Raw genomic sequence first — 22830 nt, forward strand, 5'->3', positions numbered from 1 at the left:
TTTCATTATCTGTAGGCAATAAGTGAGCTAAATATGACACTATTTATCCCCACAAACATAGTGCAGCTTTCAGCACACAAGATGGGACCAACAAATTTATGGGAAAAAAACAGTAAGGCAAGGTATCGTCTGTCAATGCACTAAAGGTAACACTACATCTAACCAGCTCAGACAACAGTATGCCTCTGCAAACACTATCCTTTCTTACATGTATTCTTAAAATTTTACCCTGTGATGAAAGTTTTGCATGATTAATTTTTCGTTTTGATTTTGTTGTCTCTATTTTGCATACTCACCCTACCACTTGAGCCCCTCTGTAAAATTATCTGTTCCTGAAGTTATAATGTATGAATGCATCCTTTTACAGAAATGCAGGTAATATAAACGTAACATTAAGAATGTTACCCTGCTATTACGCATAACATTACCTATTTCGAGCTGAAATTTCACTATTTGCACATGCCTAGTTTACATTCAAGTTTCCAGGAAGTGCACAGGTTTCTAGCAAAAAAGAAATGCTTTAAAGTTCAAACTTAATGTTCCGAGTAGCATGTCATAATTAAATGCAGATTACGTAATTCCACTGGATGCAGCAAGTCTCTCTTTATTGCTGCTCATTCTGGTAAGAGTATCAGCACCAAAGCTACCTCCAAAATCCTTCTGTCCATTTGCACCAAGTGACATAGTAGTAACACAACTATATACAACATGGTGAATAATGGCACTTGTGTCTTTATAAGAATGTATAAAAACACTAGTACAAATGTCACGCTGCTGGTGTCAGGTTGATGAGTGAATTGCTGCTGTCCACAAGCTCACTGATTGACACTCGTCCTCGCTGCCTTATGAAATGTGCCACTTCCTCGAGCTCCTGCCGTGTTATGTAGATGAACTTTCCTCGGTCGTCAATGACACCCACCAAGGTTTCATCTGCCAGCAGGGCTTGTACACGGTCAATGCATTCCTGCATTGGCAAAGATATTGATAGTCAGCAGCCCAGCACAACAGCGTCATGAGTTTTGTGCATTTCATAAGAATTTGTAGCTCTTTAACTTAACACAGCTGCAAGTAAGAAGCACCAAAAGGTGCCAGTACTTAAGTGCCCACAAAAAAGAGTGACTAACCTAGTAGGATGCTGTTCAAAGTCTTATGCAATAAAACAGACTATGCACTATAAATGAGGATAAAGCACCTTGAGAAGAAACATGACTGCACACTGAGCAACGGAACTTAAAATGATAAGTGTAACATGATAAGATAAGATGATAAGAGAGAGGAAGATGGCAGTAATTATTAGAAAAAAAATGGGTGTAGCTCATTTTCTAGTAGAGATAAGTAAGTGGAATTGGGCAGGTCACATAATGCATAAAGCAGATACTCAGTCAGGATACCAAAAGAATAGATGCCAAGAAAGAGAAACTCAGTCAAATATGGCAGCAGATTAGCTCATGTGAGGAGATAAGGATATTGGCAGACACAGGATGAAATCGGCTGAAACAAGGCAGGGGTAAGTGCAGATCACTGGGATACACCTCCTCTCTGTCAGGTAATTTAATATGAGGAAGATAGACAGGATGTCCAGAGATAGCGTGTTCTAGCCTGCTATAAAGAACATGGGAGGAGGATAAAAAGTGATGAAAGATGATCACCAGGGGAAGAGGAAAAAGGGATGAGTAGATTCAAGCACCGACCAATAAGCAAGTGGCAGTACAAAATGTGTGGCATGAGATCAGAGTGTGTTGTTTGGTTAAAAAAAAAAAAAGGCACCAGTGGCAGCTGCCAAATAAATCTAACTGCTTACATTGCATGAAAAGTCGAAAGGCTGAGAAGAGACTTCTGCTTTGAACTAGCATTTTGCTTTTAACCATGACCTCACTTTGTACCCATTAGACAAATTTACTACTCAGACCAAGCTGCACGTGCACATGCAGTTTGCAAATGTTCCAATGATGCTATGCATGGAGCCTATGAAGGCAGTACATTTCCATTTTTACACTGCACAGGGTTACAGAAGGGACAGTGATTTTGAAGCATCCTTATTATGATGGGATGGAAAGAAGTACTACTGAAAGTTGGACTAGTTGGTATGGTGGGCTCATTTCTCATGTAATGGCACTGCAGAAAGTAAATAAATGTGGAAAATGTAGACACAGTGAACAGCATGTCTACCTTTCCCACCTTCATTTGCATTCTGTAGAACTATTAAAACAGATATGAATGGATGGAAAGAGCGAAAAAGTTATCACCAATAAGTTAGCTATAACTTCTTTTGCAGATGCACATAGCAAAATGGATATTATCTGCTTGGATGATGTCAAAGAGAATGACACTTGGAATCCAGCAAAAATGAAGAATCGTTTGGAGCTAGCAGCTTGAAATGCTTGCAGAAAGACTGCCAAGTGGTAAACACCTATTGCCAACCAGCACTTCTATAGTGAAGCAATGAGGTCACTAAAGCATATTGCAGTTGAAGTAATTTTGTACTGTTAATTAATCATTTGCAATTACAGAAACTTTCTACAATTTGAGTAAGAATGTTGCAAGTGAGATTGCTTCCATTTTCTTTATTGTCCACTTAACTGAAGGATTGCTTACTTTAAATGCAACAAGTTTCCAATATTAAAAATTTTCACTTGCTTTCTATTGTGTAGAAGCATAAGTTGCAGGTAGGTGATACAACACTACACTGCTTTATTGAGTTTGACCACACAGGCACTTTTAATTGAAGAGATGTTACCATCTAGTGTCATTCATACAGAAACCTAACAACACTTCCTACATACAGTTGTGCATATCATTGGTTAAATTTGCCAATTTAATGCTAATGTGTTTAACAATGACGAAGTGCCCATACAAATGGCCCAGGATGGGAGTGCCCATTGACTAAAATTGAAACCGAAATAAGTGTTCCATCCTTTGGATATGTTAGCAACACAAGTCCTGCAGGCTTCTGTTTGCAGCTGAAATGCTTCGTGTTGTGTGCAACGACTTTGGGAAGCCTTTATTTCAGCTTCTTTTGCTGTCCTATTCATTGTTGTTAACACGTAACTGCAGAGCTGGAGCAGCTGGAATCTAGTTCACCGCAAGCACAGATTACAAGATGAAGTCGTCTTTGATGCAGGCTCGAACGCTGTGCTGCATGTAGGACTGCACGATGAAATAACGGTGGCCGTTTTCACATAAAACTATTGCACCCGCACATATTTCCAGAAGGCATGGAGGTGTTTAAAGCTCACTGCACAAACTCGTACAGTATGTATGAAGCACAGAGCCTGTAGGTGACGTGGCGTACATACGATGCAAGAATACAAACCGTGGGGTACTGGGATATTAATTTTGCCAGTGCTTAGTCAATTAGTGAAGAAACAACCAATTAGTCAATTACTGCAAACAACAACAATACCCTGCTGTTCAAAGGTAAGCCATCCTTGGACGTGGAATCGGACATCAGGCTGAGTGTAAGGTGCATGATCAAAGATTCCTCTGAGGTTTTCAAACAAAATATGAATGGAATGTTGCAGCTGAACACTCGTGCACTTTTTAGGCAGCATGGGAGTGACCACATACACATGAAGCGTGAAAGACCTTGTGTGTTGCAAACACAACTACGAGCAGTTGTCTACGAAAGACGGTGTGGCTGGAAAGTGCGATGGCACAAACCACAGGGCACCAGGAATTGAAGTTCATGATGACCCGAACTGTTACACTGACAATTTGCTGCCAAAAGATTATCAACTGCGATTACAAATGAAGAGGCGACACATACCACTGTGTAATAAAAGCTATTCTTGCATCACGACCCATACGCATCAGTGCACCACATTGGTACCGTGAGGAGATACCACTGCACATCTGCAGCTGATTAAGTGCGTGCATGTGGAAAATGGGTACAGCCTATAGTACATGAATAAAAAAAAAAGTAAGTCCAAATTTAGGGGTACAGCCTTCACACAGTGACTGACTGGGCTTAAATTTTTCTATATCTGTCTCTCTCGGGCATATGTGTGTTGTGCTCTCATAATTGTATATTAGTGCTCGAAAACCAATTTATCTACATCCCTCCCCCCCACACATACACACAAAAATACACCTTCTTTTTATGCGATTACAGTAAACAAAACATATCTGTAACAAGTAGAGTATTGCAACCAATTAACTTAAGGGAAAGATTTAATCACAATGCAAGCCCTTTGTCAACATTTTTTTCTCTCTGTAGCTGAAAGAAGTACCTTTGTAAATTTAGCAGACATTGTGCAACTCATTGCACTGGAATCGCATTCTGCTGTATTTTTTTTAGCTTGTGCACAGCTAATAACACCTAGGAAATATTCTTAACAGTAACATGATCGTGCATGTGGATGATTAGCGAAGTGTGATTGATTGTAGCATGCAAGCAATTTGCTAAAAATGCTTGTGCCTGTTACAAGAGTGTGATGCAAATGCTGAATGAAGGCAATGTACTTCGGCACAGTTACTCAATGTTGCAATGTCAATGCAAGAGCAGAAAGAATCAAATTGGAGCTCACAGCTCACCTGAGTTTTCAACTGGAACTTTGCAGCTAGATCTTCAAGAATGACAACTTTTTCTTTCTGAAATAGTCAGTAGTTCCAAGAAATACTGAGTCACATATATATAACAGATCACACAGTACACAGAAAAAAAAAATTCCGTAATAGCATTAAATATGCTGTGAAGAATCCATGTTAGAGTGAACCATGTGGCAGTATTTCATGATAGTAAAGGTGTGTGTATACAGGTACAGTAAAACCTCACTATAACGAGTTTGAAATGGAGGGATGCCAAGGTTACTTTGTTATAACCATTATAGGGCCCCTCAACAGGTCCGGCCATTTTGAGCTGACAAGCGCAGAGCATACAATGCACGGAAACGATCACGTTTGCACAGAATTACATTGCCATGTGCCGCGGAAAGGCCTGAAATTTCAATCCAAACAACGTTTCCCTCTTCACTCGTGACGAATTCACCTGGAGAGCGATGGTGACGTAGTCGGGCTCCTGCGCCTACGTAATCGTGTCTGCAGTGTGATGTAGATAATGGTGACACGTGGCTTCGAGAATTATTCAAGGCAACACCTGTTATTTGTGTGATCTGTTGCTTGAATTGACGAATTTAGGTTTAGAGAAATAATAAAACACCCAAACGGATTGTCTGTGTGCTTTTTTTGTTTTACGTCGCACCTAAGCAAGAGCGATCTACTTTCATTTTGTCTGTTCGTTCCCACGATCGTGCAGTCACGTGCGCAGGTATTGAAATTATGCCATTCTTTACCCTGTTCTTGAGCGTGATCATTCTCTGCGATCCGCTTGTTCTTCCCGAGTATTCGTGTAGCACTGAATTATATCGCTAGTCATGTGCCTTTGTGCATAGCACGCAAAATCGTCCGCTTCGCGCAACGTTAACAGCTCGCACGCAATGCCGCCAGCGGATAAATCAGCGAAAGTGCGCATAGCCGGGGAAAAAAAAAAAAATGCGACGAGAAAAAAAGAAGTGAAGGTGGAGCCCGTGACGTATGTGTCACGCGATCCTCAAGGTCCGTATTTGAAATAGTAGCTTAGCGCAAATAAAACCACGGACACAAGGAAGACAGACAAGGACAAGCGCTACTCACTACTGTTTAATGGAGGGAAGGATAGAGCATATATATATATATATCCTCTTGCCACGCATGCACCTACCAAGCAGAAGAGAAGCCGGTACATGCGCATCAAAGGCGGTTGCGCAAGAAGTTAAATTCGGGATCCAGTAATGTGCTGGAAGGCTCACTAACACATCTATCTCTATTCATCTTGATAAAGAAGGCCTCAAGAGCAAGCCTGGAAGACGCGTTGCCGCTCCTGCCAAGAATAGCTGTCGCAGAAAATCGAGCGTCGTAATCACACGCTGTAACATGAGCCACTAAATGTGTGCCCTTATCCTCTTTTTTCTTTAGTTTTTGCGCATGTTCCCTTCAACGGTCATGTTCCCTTCAACCCCTCTGGAGCACTCAACAAAGAGCTTCTCATGCCTCGTGCGGCAGCCCCGCCTGCTCTTACAGCAAACTCGAGAACACAGCTTCGAAAGCTTGTTGGGCGCAGAGAAAACCAGAGGAATACCATGACGGTTAGCAACCTTTTTAAGGTTTTGTGACACCTTGTGTACATAGGGAATAACTTCTGGTCTTACCTTCGGCCGTTCGAACTCTGCGCTCGCCCTTCGTGCTCCAAGCTTTACTTTTTGCAGAAGAGACTCTACTATAGCTTTGATGACCGTCAAAGGGAAACCAGCTGCCAAAAGGCGTCCAACTTGGTTTGTAAAACTAGACCGCATTTGGTGTGCGCACGATTTCCGCAAAGCCAATTCCAAGCAAAGACTACCAACTGCTCGCTTCATCACTTTAGAGTGTGCGGAATCGTACGGCAGCAATTGCTTCATGGCTCGTGGTTGATAGGACCAGCAGACGTGGCCAACTTCAAAAGACAGTTTTAAATCTAAGAACTGCAGGCCTGTGTCGTCAGGAAGTTCATGGGTAAAAACAAGCCCTTGGCCTTGGTTGTTAAAAGCTTCTAAAATAAAAGCAAGGGATGTAAAGTCACCCTTATTGTTTAAAAGCACTAAAAAATCAACATACCTAAAAACTTTTAAAACCTGCGCCCCACTAATTACCTGCTCTAAAGACCTATCAACAAAAGACAAAAAAAAAAAACTAAATAAAAAAGAGGATAAGGGCGCACATTTAGTGGCTCATGTTACCGCGTGTGGTTGCAACTCGATTTTCTGCGATAACTATTCTTGGCAGGAGCGGCAACGCTTCTTCCAGGCTCGCTCTTGAGGCCTTCTTTATCAAGATGAATAGAGATAGATGTGTGAGTGAGCCTTCCAGCACATTACTGGATGTCGAATTTAACTTCTTGCGCAACTGCCTTTGATGTGCATGTACCGGCTTCTCTTCTGCTTGGTAGGTGCATGCGTGACAAGAGGATATATATATATGCACTATCCTTCCTTCCATTAAACAGTTGTGAGTAGCGCTTGTCCTTGTCTGTCTTCCTTGTGTCCGTGGTTTTATTTGCGCTAAGCTGCTATTTCAAATATGGACGACCAACTAGCCCAACAGTCAACTCTTCTCGAGGTCCGGCATGGGAGAATGCAGGGAAGGAATTTCACTTGCGAAGGCTAGACGGGGCGAGTGAAGAGGGATTCTCGCTATGCAGTGGAGCCTGCCTGCTGAAATCATGGGTTCGCAGCACTGAAATATTTCTATCTGGGCTATTAATGAGCCAATTTGAAAATTTTTTGCGGCAGAATGCTCCCTAGAGGACATGTAACAACTTACAGCATATAACCAAAATTTGCTATGGGGCGTGGTGAGGGTCCCATTAAGTAGACTGAAGTCGATGCAACAGCCCACTGCATACTGCCGAAAGACTGTGAAAGACATGAAAAAAGAAAAAAGAAAGAAAGAAAAAAAAGAACAGCGCCTGCGTCACTTAATTTTTTTCTGGCATAAACAATTTCTTATTCCAGATTGTGTACATGCTGCACCATCTGACAGTGGCTGTGATGAACTGCTGCACATAGGCAGTTAAGTCAACAAACTCACAGCTTTGGTTATACTCTGATGTTCTTGGTGTTTGCTTGGCTTATCAGCATATTGTGAGCATGCTGTGGGAGCACTGCAAGACTAATTTAACACAACGCTTTGTGCTGTACATGGGTGGATGCTTGTGAACAGCAATAATGCAAAACTGAATGCTGTGTGAAATCAGAGCTTTTGAGTGCTCTATCGGCACGCTAATTAAATGCTGATAAGCCAAGTGACCACCAAGAACATAAGAGCAGAATACCAAGCTGTGAACCTCCTGAATGCACATGTGCAGCAGTTTGCTGCAGCTGGTGGTTAGATGGCAGAGCATGTACCACACATGCTGCATGCTGGGCTGTTTGGGTTTCCTTCCAGAATCTGCCACGATAATATATGACATTCAACCAACTAGGTGGAAAGTGTTGTATTCATAGAGTGCGAAAGTTGTCAGTTGAAGTAATGTGTGGTTGCCAGGCAGCAGTGATAGAGTGTGGGAATGCCAGGAGCAGGGTGCAGAAGTAGAGTGGCCACCAGCACAGCGGCACAGCCAGTTTGGTACTTGGCCAAGTGACCAACACTTTACAAGAGTTTTTCAGTGTCAGATGCCCATCATGTGCTGCCAGATTTCAGCCTCATTGGCACAAAATGATCAGTAAATATTCGTTATGAACTTAACAAAAGTTGTGTTATATCCATTTATAGGAAAATTTCACTTCGTTAGAACAAGATCTTAAATACATGGATTTCTATAGAAACTTCAGAGAGAAATAAGATTACTTCATTATATCCATTAGTTCACTATAACCCATTTCAATATAATGAGGTTTGATTGTATTACACCTCAGGCACATACCCAGGGGGGTGCCCGGGGGGGCCCGGGCCCCCCCCGAAATCAAGTGGCATACCCCCCCCCCTCCCCCCCCTCCCCACCCACGCCACCACTCCTCACACATTCCTAAAGCGCCGCCAGATCAATGTTGAGACTTGGCAGCTGTTCATCGGTCAGCATTATGCTGCCTTTTTCACTCCTTTTAGATGGCGGTAGTTATCGGCATCTCTTGTAATGTGAAGGACAGTTTTCTCATAGATTCCGCACCCGTGCGATTAACTCGAGATGCGTTCAGTTGTCACCATCTATTCAACCGTCACGCGTATAGCTGTTGCTTTTGTTAGTTTAACCTTCTTTGTTTAGGCTGATCCTGGGACCAGGAGAGGGATGCGGCTGTTACTCAGCTTGTCTGTACTCTCATGGAACGAGCTGCGGCCGGAGAAAACGCCGATTGCGTTTAACTTATACCTTTGCTTCATTACTTCCTTGAGTTACGGCTCCCCGCGAAGCTGGCAGATGCCCGGAACCATATACACGTGATATGGGTTAGATAAGGTGGGAAATAAAATAATGTGAAAGAGCGCCCATCATGAAACTCTGCAATAACCCTTAAACCCATAAGCAAGATGACTGTCGCCCGTTACCTCGTCTGTTTTTCCCTAATTGTATACCACTTTTCGTGCAAAATTGGCAACTGGAAACAAAAATCGCAAGAAGTTGAGAAATTAAGCGATCTACTAAGGGAGAGAGCCAAGGCAACAACCAAACTGCAAGCAAAAGCGAACAATAAAAAAGTTAACCGTTGTTTATGAGAATATTTATGGATCAACATCTTTTTATTTAAAAAGGAAGTAGGGAAAACGCCGCCGGGAGTGGAGAACAATTACTTGTTTTGAATGACGCTTCTGCAGTTATCGATGGAACCGCCAAACGTAGCCACTTCTCTGCTGTGCTTATGTGTGTGTTTTTCTAACCTTTCGCGGTGAGCGCAGTACGTCTAGAATCGCAGAGTCCTGCACTCTACACGGTTGTATGGGAAGGGCGGCCGCACAGCGTTACGCAATTCGCGGAACTGTCAAAACTGATCAACAAGGCGAAAATAACTGATAATAAAAACTATAACATGAGAAAGACTGAAGAAGCCGTAAAAAATGAACGCAGCCTGAAATCAGTAAAAAAGACACCTGGCATAGGACAAACCATGATGTATGCACTAGAAGATAAGAAGGATAATATCATCAGCAATCTCGAAGATATAGTAAAAGCAGGGGAAAAATTCTAAGCGGATCTGTATACAGTACCTAGAGGAGTCACGATACCTCACTTAGAAACAGTAGTGAACAGGATACAGAAACTCTCCCATAACTAGCGATGAGGTCAGAAGGGCCCTGCAAGAAATGAAACGATGAAGAGCAGGAAGAGAAGGTGGAATAACAGTTGATTTAATCAAAGATGGAGAAGACATAATGCTCGGAAAACTGGCGGCTCTTTATACGAAGTGTCTATCAACTGCAAGGGTCCCAGAAATCTGGAAGAATGCAGACATTATACTAATCCACAAAAAAGGAGACGTTAAAGAATTGAAAAAGTATAGGACCATTAGCTTGCTCCCAGTATTATATAAAATATTTACCAAAATAATCCCCAATAGAATAAGGGCAACACTGGATTTTGTCAACCAAGGGAACAGGCTGGCTTCAGGAAGAGATACTTTACAATGGATCACATCCATGTCATCAATCAGGTTATCGCGAAATCTGCAGAGTACAATAAGCCTCTCTATGTTGCTTATATGGATTACGAAAAGGCATTTGATTCAGTAGAGATACCAGCAATCATAGAGGCACTACGTAATCAAGGAGTACAGAAGCTTACGTAAAAAGCTTGGAAAATATTGCTACATGCGTGTGGTATTTGTTTGAACGAGGCGCGTAGCGCCATCACCCCAGAAAAGAAGAGGAAGAACGAACTGGGCTCGCGCTGTGAATCTAGCCGGTCAGCGCTGCAACCGTTGTTGTAAATATATTCTGTAAATAGTTACTCGTCTTACTGACTCGTCCTTCGCGTAAGAATATCTACAGAGGTTCTACAGCTACCTTAATTCTACACAAGAAAAGCAGGGGGATACCTATAGAGAAAGGGGTCAGAAAGGGAGACACAATTTCTCCAAAGCTATTTACTGCGTGCTTAGAAGAATTTAAGCTATTAAACTGGAAAGGCTTAGGAGTAAAGATCGACGGCAGATATCTCAGCAACCTTCGGTTTGCCGATGACATTGTTCTATTCAAGAACAATGCAGACGAGTTACAACAAATGATTGGAGACCTTAACAGAGAGAGAGTAAGAGTGGGGTTGAATATTAATATGCTGAAGATGAAGATAATGATAAATAGCCGGGCAAAGAAACAAGAGATCAGGATCGCCAGTCGGCCACTAGAGACTGTGAAGGAATACGTTTACCTAGGTCAATTAATCACAGGGAACCCTGATCATGAGAAGGAAATTCAGAGAAGAATAAAAATACGTTGGATCGCATATGGCAGACATTGCCAGCTCCTGACTGGAAGCTTACCATTATTATTGAAAAGTAAGGTGTGCAATAATTGCATTTTGCCAATGCTGACATTTGGGGCAGAGACTTGAGAGCAAGTTAAGGACCGCGCAAAAAGCGATCGAACGAAGATTGCTAGGCATAATGTTAAGAGACAGGAAGCGGTTTGGATCAGAGAGCGAACGGGTATAGACGATATTCTAATTGACATCATGAGGAAAAAATGTAGCTGGGCAGGTCATGTAATGCGCTGGTTAGATAACCGTTGGACCATTAGGGTTACAGAATGGGTACCAAGAGAAGGGAAACGCAATCGAGGACGACAAAGCACTAGGTGGAGCGATGAAATTAGGAAATTTGCGGGCGCTAGTTGGAATCAGTTGGCGCAGGACAGGGGTAATTGGAGATCGCAGGGAGAGGCCTTCGTCCTGTAGTGGACATAAAACAAGCTGCTTCTGCTGCTGCTGCTGCTGCTGATGATGATGATGGAGGTTGTGGGCCCCCCCCCGAAAAAAAATCCTGGGTACGTGCCTGTTACACCTTCAGAGGTCAAGTTAACAAGAACAGCTGAACACTATCTGATTAGGTGGCTAATCACAAGCAGCCTTGAGAAAACATTTTATAAAGTTTAAAGGAAATGCACAGAATTGCAAATAGGATAACAAGTTGTTGATGTCTATCATTCATATGAGTCTTATATTAAAGGGACACTAAAGCTAAACAATAAATCACTTGAGACTAATAAAGCATTGTTTGAGAACCCTACAGGCAGTCATTTCAATATAATAGTTTGATTATTAGATGAGAAAATGAAGGTCGAAGTATCAGTATTTGAATTTTGCGCCGAAACCCCGACGCTGGTATGTCAGTGTGACGTCAGAGATTCCAAAGTATGTTTTCACATTTGGGCCGCGTCGGCTGAGTAAAGGTTCCCGAAACTTGCCATGTTTAATATTTGGTTCCTTTAGAACATGATGTAGTCAATCTGTGCCACTACATAATTAAGCATGCCCTAGAAGATGCCATTAAAATCCATGACGTCGTAACAACCAGGTGCGGGAACTTCAAGGAGGCGTCGCCACCCGTGTTTCGTTCTTGCGCTTTTTCTGGTTTACCAAGAATTTTATCGTGGTAAGTGTGGTGTTTCTGGAGTCATAGAAAGGTAATTTACTGATGCAGAAGAAACCATTTTTCTCTTCAGTGTCCCTTTAAGTGTCAGTGATGTGGACAGACATGTGAAGTTCTTCAGCTGAGATACTCTGACACAGCACCAGTAGATTTAAAGCATACGATAGATTAGCTGACAGATTTATTTATTTACTTATTTATTTATTTATTTATTACACACAGTGCCACAAGGCATTACAGTGGGGAGGGTTAATTCAAGTACACAGTGATAAAATTTTGCAGGTATACAGATATAGGTACAGGTATAGGTATAGAAATAGGTACAAACATAAACACCAGAGAAAACACCAATGATTAAGATGAGGACACAATCACACTACAAAGTAAAACATTATGCAAATTTGAAAAAAAAAAGAAAAGCAGGACATCTACAGTAAGAAAAAAGAAATGACTGTTTATTTCTTAGATCTTAGATGTAAAGTGAGTCCAGTGTGTGGATTGATTAAGAGATCTGTGAACATTATATCTGTTACATCAAGAGCAAGCTCCAGAGAAATAATATAGATTTCATTTTAAATAAAACGAATTAGCATGTTATAACAATTATCAAAAACATTTGGTAGATGTCTGCCTCCTTGTGGTGTCATGCCCTACAGAGCTTAAAGACATATTATATTGGAGCAACTGTCATGTTGTGCGTCTATGTGTTACCATGTGTTACCTCTTATTAATGCTTGCGGGTGATGTAGATCCAGGCCGCATGGATAAGCCTGAAGCCAATGCATTCATCTATGCCCTTGAAAAAATACCTGACTTCAACGAAAGTTATGAGGCATTACTTTCTAAACAAGCTACCGCTGAAATTGAAATTAAACAACTCAAGTGTAAAGTAGAAATTCTAAAGAAAGCCAATGTTGCACATCTTACAGATGGGGCTGGTGCGGATGCCAATGCCCTTCGTGTTGTGTTCGATAAATTGACAGTGGCTGACGACGAAATTAAACCCTTACGTACAGAAATGACTTCACTTGAAGAAGTCAATGCTTCTCTGTCTGCAGCCACACCTTCCGTGGCGGTGGATACTTTACTAGAGGTGACAAACCAACTGCCGACAACAATGAATAGATGCAATAATGTAGAAAATACAATGCATCAGTCCCACCTCCTCTTTTAATGCAAATAGCATTCTTTGCCTACTTCAGCCACTTAGAGCCTATCTATTTATCTATATATCTACCCTCAATGCCAACCCATAGGCCCAAGTGGTCGTTCCATTGTCGTCATTCCAGTTTCGTGATCCTACTCTCGCCACACCATCATCATCACACCATCTACCCCGACCCAGTCGCTAAAGTTGTCTAATCACTTGGGCCAAGAGGTACGGGCTCGTGGTCATGATGCCATCGTGGTCATGGCATCACCGTCATTCCAGCTTTGTCATCCATCATGGGTGAAGCCATTGGCTCATCCCGGGTCCCCCCGGACGTGAGATCTTCAGGACCTAAATAAAGTTCTTGTCATGTCATGTCATCCAACACTCATCATGCCGTTGTTGTCATAAAGTTGTTATGCATTCGCTGTCACACGTCCACAGTGTTGCTGTCGTCATTCCAGCTTCGTGGTCTGACTCTCGCCATGCTCTCATTGTCACGCCTTCTACTCAAATTCAGTGGTCCAAATAGCCTGCGTCACCAGGTATGTGTTCAGGGTCGTAATGCTGTCGTGGTCATTGCATTGTCATCATTCCAGCTTTGTCATCCGACTCTTGTCATGCCGTCATCATCACAGTCATCATCATGTTGTAGTTGTCACGCTGTCATTTTATAATTGTCATCATGCTATCGTCATACCGCCTTATTCGTTCCATTGATGTCAATTTTTCGGCATTTTATTGTAATCATACTGTTGCCATTCAATTGTGATTGTGAGGTCTTTGTCATGCCGTCATGTCAGTTGCGATTAGTGTCGGAATAGAATGAGGAAAAAGAAAAAAGAAAAAACAACATTTTTGACAGGAACAAAAATGTAGTCGAAACATTGTTTATTATTTTGTTTCAAAGTGAAACTGCAATATTTTTTATCGGTTTTTGGTTCCACGGGAAAGTTGGCAATCCAAAACAACCGATGTCAGACATCAGCCTTAGTGCATATCTCAGCCAAGGATAGTGCGAGCGATAGCCAATGGAGCACTCCACTAATCTAAGCCTGCCGCTCGGTGCACTAGCAGATTGGCACTGTAGCAAAACCCAGGGCTTGCACGCTGAAGGGCTTATCATTTTGCTTTTTGCGGGTACAATACTTTGTTACCAAAGTTTTATAATTTGTCTATGTTTCTTTAAATTTGTTGTATCGGAACAGCGGTCTCGCATTTCGGTGAGTGCACTACATGACATGCTGCTTCTGAGATCATTCTCAGTGCCTTGTCTCAAGGCAAATAAACAGCCAGGAATCATCAGAAGGAAAGTAAGAGAAACAGAGACAGCCAATTGGATGCAAATAATGGAAACAAAAAAAGACCATGGAGATTTACAAGAATGGGAAGAAATTAGAAGACAACATATATGTGATAACACAAAGGGCAGTGCCTTGCTATTTGAGACTCGAGCTGGTTGCTTAAGGAAAAAACATACCGGTGCAAATATTCACAACAAGATGAGACATATATATGCTGGAACAAAAATCTGGAGACCTATTAGCACATCTTAATCAAATGTGAAGGGATTCACTCAGTGAGACCCATAAGTAATGTACGCCTCTCAGAAGTACTTGGATATAAAGTGGCAGAAGTGTAAAGTGGACTGAATCATACTCAGTGCCTTGAGACAAGGCACTGAGTACGGTACTATGTTTTTATTGTTACTTTGCTTCCACAATTTTGGATGCAAATTAAAACTGTTATGAACTGTTGTGGATCATTTCTTCTTCTGTACCAGAGCAGAACCAGAACAGAACTTTTTTTCAGTGGAACTAAACTAAAACTAGAATGAAAAACATTTCGTTCTCCCATCCTGGTCGCTGTCAAGCCTTCATTGTCAGGCCATCGTCACCAAACCGTCGTGGTCAGGCCGTGACGCTAACCCATCTACGTCATCCGACTCTTGTCATGCCATCATACACTCGCCATGATCCCATTGTTCTCATGCCATTGCTCCGCCATTGTCAACACACTGTCGTTTCACCATTGTCATCATGTCATCATCTTCAACCCATTGTCGTCATGGCGTCGTCCTCACACCACCATCATCGATTCATAGACGTCATTTTTTGTCCATCATTCTATCATGATTATGCTGTGGTGCTGCCATCATCATCATTGCATTGTCGTCATGCAGACACTATCATGCATCCGTTGTCATACCGTCGTTGCCATGAAGTCTTAGTCATGTGATCATAGTCATTCTCGCTTCGTCATCCGGTTGTCGTCATACAGTCATTGTCACACCATTGTCGTCATCTCATTGTCCTCATTACATTGTCGTCATTATACCCTAGTCACAATTTAATAATCGACATGTCATTGTCATCATGCTTTCATCGTTATATGCCTTTGTTGTTCCATCAATATCATTCCTTCTTCCTCTTCCCATTGTCACCTTGTCAGCAACATACAGTCGTCGTAACGCCTCTATGCTCAAGGGTGACCTTGGCAAAGGAGTGTCATGGCAAAGTGGAATGATATCGGAGTATGTAGCATACAGCCGAATCATTGAAAGCCTCAGAATTACCACTACATGTGTTAAATAAGCGGGACTTCAGGAATATGGTCTAACACTAGATTGCTCAATTGCTATTTGCATTACCGTCGACAGTAATAGTGAGATTAGTTATGATGTAATTTTTTGGTCTTGGAGATGACCCCAAGGAGGATAAGGCAATTTAAGAAAAAAAAATTTTTGTTGAAGTTACGTTTTGATAACCTCGACATTTCCATACTAAGCCCTCAATCAGAGCGTGTTCACAGGCTGGGCGGATTCAACAAGAAAAAATGAAGGCCTATCATTGCCAAGTTTAGCTTTTTCAAGGATAAAGAACAGATTTTGCCAAATGCAGGCAAGCTCAAGGGATCTTTTTTTTACGCATGCAAATATGTTTCTTTGAAAATGCAACAAGTGCATCAAAACCTCCTGGGACACACAAAAGCGCACAATGAACCACTCAAGCTTTTGTGGATAAGATTCGCATTGATGCTAAAACCTATGTTTTTGGCAGTTCAAACAACATAGTTGTATAGTGTGTGAGATAGCGTGAGGTTAACACGCACACATGTAAGCAGCATGAGTTCAAGTCGCCATCATTATCTGTGTCTTTTATTAACACTCGAAGTCTACTGCCAAAGAGGAACGAGTTGCTTTCTTACTTAGATGACAGTGACCTTGACATATTAATACTCACGGAGACCTGGCTCTATTCTTACATAACAAAGAATTTTTCCCAAATAAACTAACTATAACATATATCGGCGTGAATAGGTTGGAAAAAGAGGAGGTGGCATGTTAATAGCGGCCAAGAAAACAGTCTCATCATTTCCAGTTGATACTAAACCGTGCAGCTTTTACCTGCAGCCTCCTCCATCTTTCTTGATGGGAAATAAACATTATCATCATCATCATCATTATTAAGATAGAAATAACTTGGGCTGCATGCATTATTTAACAATTTATCATGGAATTTACACATGGATAATATCTGTTCTTTGGCCCTGTGTAAATTATATTTTTTGCGACATAAAGTTAAAAATTCCCGACCTAATGTAAAACTGCTTGCTTACTATTCATTAATTAGACCGAAACATGAATATGCATGTGTTGTTTGGGACCCTTACTAAACAAAATATTAAATGTCTCGAAAGGGTACAGAAGAATGCGATGCGATTCATATATTCAAAATTCTCTCGATATGGTTCCCCTTCACAAATAATGCATGATAATGGCATCGAAATCCTTGAGCAGCGAAGGCAACACTTAGGAATCCAATTTCTTTCCATGCCTTATAATGAAGACTTATCAATTAATCCTGCATCTTATCTGTCTAGTTCAATGTCTAGGCTTACTCGACACCATCATCCGAATTCACTAACACATTATTTTACACGAACTGATGTATTCAAGTATTCTTTTTTTCCCCGAACTATATCAGACTGGAATAACTCGTTGTTGCCTGTTTCAATTGATTGATTAATTGTACTGCTGTTGTGTCTTACTACCTTGCTTGATTGAACAATAAACACACCAATTATTGTTGTGTTTAACCACACTGCTTGGACCTGAACTAGGTCTGCAGTATGAAATAAAATAAAATAAAATAAATAATTAATTAATTAATTAATTATCATCCCCATCATAACAACCTAATCAGCTTATTAGAATCAGTTCAAAATAGGGCTGCCAGGTTTATCTCACGTAACTACACCTACAATTCAAGCATCTCACAAATAAAACTTGAAGTTTCACTTCAACCACTAAGTACTCGACGTGATTTTGCGCTCATATCATTATTTTACAAGTACGTTCATACAATTAGGGAATCTTCTTTACGGCTTCAAGTCGCACCTTGCACATCTTGCAGATTATATAATCGTCTCAGCTTCACGAGCATCTATGGGAACATTCATGCATTCAATTGGTTGGCGCTTTCTCGTGCCATTCGATTGTGAAATGCTCTTCCCGATTTCATCATCTCCGAATCTAATCCCGATAAATTCCGCCAGCTCATCAGTTCATATTCCACCGCCTAACTTCAATAAACTGCATGATGCATTTTTTTCTGTTTTCCAGTTATGTGCTCTCTTGTTTATGAGCTCATTATTTTGCTTATTATTCTTGAATTTTTTTAGTATTGTTTAGTATTTGTACTGGAGTGGCTACATTGTTTCTTTAGATTGTTTATCAAAAGGACTATATCGTTTCTCTTTTTTATAATATGTACATTACCGACCCTGTTATTTTTGTACGATGCTTTATTGCTTGTATAAGATGAGTATATATTGTTCCAATGTCTATTAATAATGTATGTCTATTATGTTTTGTTATATGCCCTATATACTCTTTTTATCCTTCTGTAATGCCCCCCTTACCCAATGCCTCACACGAGGCCTGTAAGGACATCTTAAATAAAATAAATAAATATCTTCTGCCAAATTACTCCTAGGATCACGCGATCGCCCACCACAGTAGCAGTATCTTTTTTCACTAGGGAACTACTCGATAACACAGCACGTTAAACAGCTCTGTTCAGCCAACGTAATCAACATTTTGCCGATTTCAATTACAGTAAAAACTCGTTCAACGAAACAGGATACAACGAACTAATGGATATAACGAAGCAATCGTGATGCCCCTTGAAATTACAATAGATGCCCATGTATTGAAAACCTCATTTTAAAGCTAAAATTTCCTCACAATGGGTATAACGAACCTTTCTTTAGAGCACAGCTCTTTGGCGCCTGTTCCTGCGTTTCGCGGCACCGTAGTGCCTCGCCATAACCAGCTTCATAGCCGGGGCCAGCACGCTGCTCTAGCTGTGCGCGCTCCTGGCGCCATCTCTTGCGCACAGTGCGAGCCTTGCTCTATTCGCTCCTCCTCCAATGCCACCCATGTGCAGCAGCAATCAGAGCGGCTGCTCGATGGCGGGTGATCTCGATGATGTGCTGCTGCCCAAGCAGAAACACATAGCCGCTGCCGTTCGCCACTGTGTGTACCCCTTTCCCCCCTCCTCTCCTATGTGGTGGCAACCATGCGAGAGCACGCGGTGTTCTCCGGTTGCCGAAGCGCCGGCTCGGTATCAGCAGATCACGGTGCGCGCTTCCCAAGCAGAAACGCAAAGCCACTTTCAGTTGACTCGCTAACAGCGTCAGCGGCGTCAATCAATCGCTGCCATCTCTTCGCCGTGCAACATTCCTATGCGCCTACGCGCTGCCTCCTGAAACCTCCCGATAAGCAAGGCAGCTGTGCCAAGCTACGCTCTATTTGCGGCGGCTCATGCGAAATGTGCCGCACTAGAGGGATTGTCCGAGGCTCACAGACGGTTTATATTAAAATATAATCCGTCTGCCTATATAAGTAGTTTATCCTCAGCCAGTTCTTTTTGAGCCATGAGCGAGGCAACTGGTGGAAGTCCTTCATCTGCCGCTGCTGCTAAACGAGTTGCCTGAGCAGAGGCCCGGTGTCGTCACTGCCAGAATCCAGAGGTGCGCTACGCCGAACCGGGCATTGGTGCAGCAAGTCTAGGATATATCCATCTATTTCTCCGACAACAAAGCTACTTTCATGACAATCAATAACTGGGAGTGGAGTGTTTCTTCAAGAAGTGAAGAATAAAAAGTTGAAACTGTACATACATGTCTTGCTCAAATTATTTGCCTCAGTATACAGAAAAACTTAAACAGCTGAAGAGCTGCGTACAAATTTCGCATTGGGAAGTAACATAATCGTTGTCAATTTTTTTTTCCACAACGAGCATTTAGTGAATATTTTGGTACCCGTCAGGTAAATGTCTTAAAGCGTGCGATGTTCGCGTCTTCCGTGTGCGTCTCCCGGCCTCCCCTTTCCCGTGGAACTGGTGGACCCGCCCGCTCTTCCGCTGCATGCGTGGGGCGGCACCGACTGCAGTTTTGTTGTTGCTTGTCGTCTACGTTTGCATCAAGGATCTCGGTGTTTCTATCAGTTCGTTCGTGCGAGTTCCTGCTGCCAGAAAGAAGATAGACGACAGCAAATGGAAGTGCAAAATGATATCAATCGAGCCGAAGGTGGCTATGCTGAAAGCTGACAAGTCTGGTGTGAAGAATAAAAAAGAGGCTGAAGATTTTGGCATAGCGTTGGGCTGTCGACGATTTGCTGTGACAGCAAAGACGCTGTCATCAGTGCTGTCGCACATGGCGTAAAAGGCGACAGAAAGAAGCTGCAAGCCCCCGCTTTCGAAGCTGTAGAGAAAGCGGTCTTCAAGTGGTTTTTGGATGCAAGAGCAAGCAGCACTCCTCTGAGTGGGGCACTGTTGCAACGTAAAGCGAAGGACTTTGCGTGCATCATGGGGCACTACGATTTTGTGATGAGTGTCGGCAGGCTGCAGCGTTTCAAGGAGCACCACGATGTCATCAGCAGGGTTGTCAGCGGGGAAACGCAGCCTGTTGACTGCAAAGCTGCAGTGGCGTGGGTGGAAACAAACGTTAGACAGCTGCTAAAAAATACTGTGCCAAGGATTTGTTCAACACAGATGAGACAGCCCTGTTCTACCAGATGCTGCCGCAAAATCCTTGGCCCTCAATGGTGAATGCTGCCAGGGCAGTAAGCAGAGCAAGATCCTTTTATAAAGCAATGAAGGGGGCTAGTTGGTGAACGTTCATGGTTATACTGTGCTCAGTTTTACACAGACAATATTAAGTGAAGGACAGGACGTGGACGGACATAGCGCAACTGTCCATCCGTCCGTCCACGTCCCATCCTTCATTTAATATCGTCTGTGTAAAACTGAGCGCAATATAACCATGAGAGCAAGATCCGCGTAACCGTGTTGCTTTGTGCCAACATGGATGGGTCAGAAAAGGTGCCGGCCCTCATGGTCGGCAAAAGTGCATCACCACGATGCTTCAAAGGCCAACAAAAGCTCTAAGTGAGTTATGTGTCTAACCGTAAGGCTTGGATGACGAGATAAATTTTCGCACAATGGCTGCAGGAGTGGGACAAGCGGCTGGGCAAGCTGAACCGGAAGATATGGCTCGTACTGGACAACTGTGCGGCCCACCACACTGCCGCAGTGCTCAAAAATATTGAGCTATGCTTCTTGCCTCCAAACTGCACTGCAGTTGTGCAACTCCTCGACTAAGGAGTTATCATGAACTTTAAGTCAGGGTACCGCAAGCATGTGATCGACCGGATTCTGCTCAATATGAGTATGAAGCACAAGTCCACGATCGACTTGTATATGGCGATCGAGATGCTACAGGCTGCTTGGATGGCTGTACTGGCAAGCATGAACGCCAATTGCTTCTGGAATGCCTCATTTGGCATCAGCAGCGGCTGTTACAGCGAAGATCTCAGTATTGCCGCCAATGAGGGTGCCGCAGACGACCAAGACCTAGCATCGTGGGATGCTCGCCTTGACGCCGGCGTTGTGCCCAACTGCGAAACCTTCTGCATGTCAGTGCCGATGCTGACACGGTGATGACCGAAGAGCTAACAGAGGCGGATATTGTGCGCGCGGTGACGGGGTGCCTAATGATGACGGTGACGAATATGTTGACGACAGCCCGGAGCCTAATAGTGGCAAACCCAACATACAGACGCCTGCACAAGCGCTGGATGCGGCAGACCTGCTCCGCCGCTTCTTTGGTGCTCACGATGATGGCGAGGACAGACTCGAAATAGCGGCTGCAGCTGAAAAAGCCATCATTCGCCTGAAGAAGAGGCGGCAAAAGTCTATCAAGGACTTTTTTTCTGCAAAGTGAGCCGCCAGCTGGTGTGCTGTTGATCAATCAGTGATGAGCCGTTTTGCGTGAATAAAGTAGCAATTTCTTGCTGTCTTTTTTTCGGTTGTTTTTTTTCCTTGCAACGGCCGTTTTCTTTTTCGCGTGGCAGGCTGCCGTGAGATTTGGTGGTGAGTACATCCTCTCTTCCTTGCTAATTGTGCATAAAATGGATAGTGGCTATAACGAACTAATGGTTGTAACAAAGTAATTACAACCCCCCTTCAACTTCGTTATAACAAGGTTTTACTGTGCCTGCTCATTGACTGGTCTGCTGTGTGTACCACATGTCACACCTCAGCAGATTTTTTTCTATGTAACACCTGACTAGAACATATAACAAGTTGCTGATGAACACATTCATGGTACTAACATTTTGGACTTGGTTTCAATGACTGCACCGGAAACTTCATGACTGGTTTCTTACATAGAAGGCTATAGCGATTATAAGGTCTTTAATTTCACAGTTAACCTACCATTAACATTTTCAGGTGTAACATATAAAACTATGTGGAATAATAACTGAGCTAATTATGATGGAATTACCAAATTATAAGTTTTTCTTAATGAACTTTGTCTACTGTCGTTAGCTTCAGGGTCCGTGAATGAGAATTGGACACATTTTAAACAAAATATTACAGCTAGTTGACAAGTATGTGCCACTAATCTCTACAACGAATGATAAAACTAACCCTTGGTTTACTAAACAACTTAAATCACTATGAAGTAAAAAGAAACCTTTGTACAATACCGCAAGACATAATAATACTGCTTTTTATTGGGATAAATACAAAAAATGCCTACACGCTTAATGTAAAGCATTAGACACAGCCAAAAAGAAATATTATTATCAGGACTTGCCCTCACTTATCAGCAATTATCCTAAAAAGTTCTGGGAAGTAATTTGCCCTAATGATTCTACTAAACACATTGCAATATGCAATGCAAAACATACTCCGCTTTCTGAAAATGAGTGCATTTTCAGAAATGAAAAATACAGATGAGAAATGCACTTTTTCAAAGTGCATTTCTCATCTGTATTTAAACAGGAACACTGTTCCAATGTGCCGTTTATTCCAGAGCAAAACTTTGCTTTCATTGCCCGATTATCATCAATGCTGAAGGTATCTCTAACAAAATTAAGTCTTAAAGCTTCTACTTCATCTGGTAGTAATAAATAAACTAAAAAATACTAAAGAATCATAATCATCATCATCAGCCTGTTTTATGTCCACTCCAGGACGAAGGCCTCTCCTTGAAATCTCCAATTATCCCTGTTCT

At 42.3% G+C, this 22830-nt stretch overlaps 1 protein-coding gene across 1 annotated transcript in view; it reads right to left on the reverse strand.

Annotated features, from left to right (window-relative positions):
- Window positions 1-712: 712 nt before the first annotated feature.
- The window catches only part of LOC135915602 (DDRGK domain-containing protein 1-like), a 38681-nt gene continuing 16563 nt past the window's right edge, over window positions 713-22830 (reverse strand). The window contains exons 7-8 of the mRNA XM_065448719.1: window positions 4534-4590; window positions 713-964 (exon numbers count right to left, since the gene is read on the reverse strand). Of these exons, the coding sequence (XP_065304791.1) occupies window positions 767-964; window positions 4534-4590 (255 nt within the window). The 3' untranslated portion in view covers window positions 713-766. The remainder of the gene's footprint in view (window positions 965-4533; window positions 4591-22830) is intronic.

Source organism: Dermacentor albipictus, chromosome 1 (genome assembly GCF_038994185.2).
Source record: "Dermacentor albipictus isolate Rhodes 1998 colony chromosome 1, USDA_Dalb.pri_finalv2, whole genome shotgun sequence".
NCBI lineage: Eukaryota > Metazoa > Arthropoda > Arachnida > Ixodida > Ixodidae > Dermacentor > Dermacentor albipictus.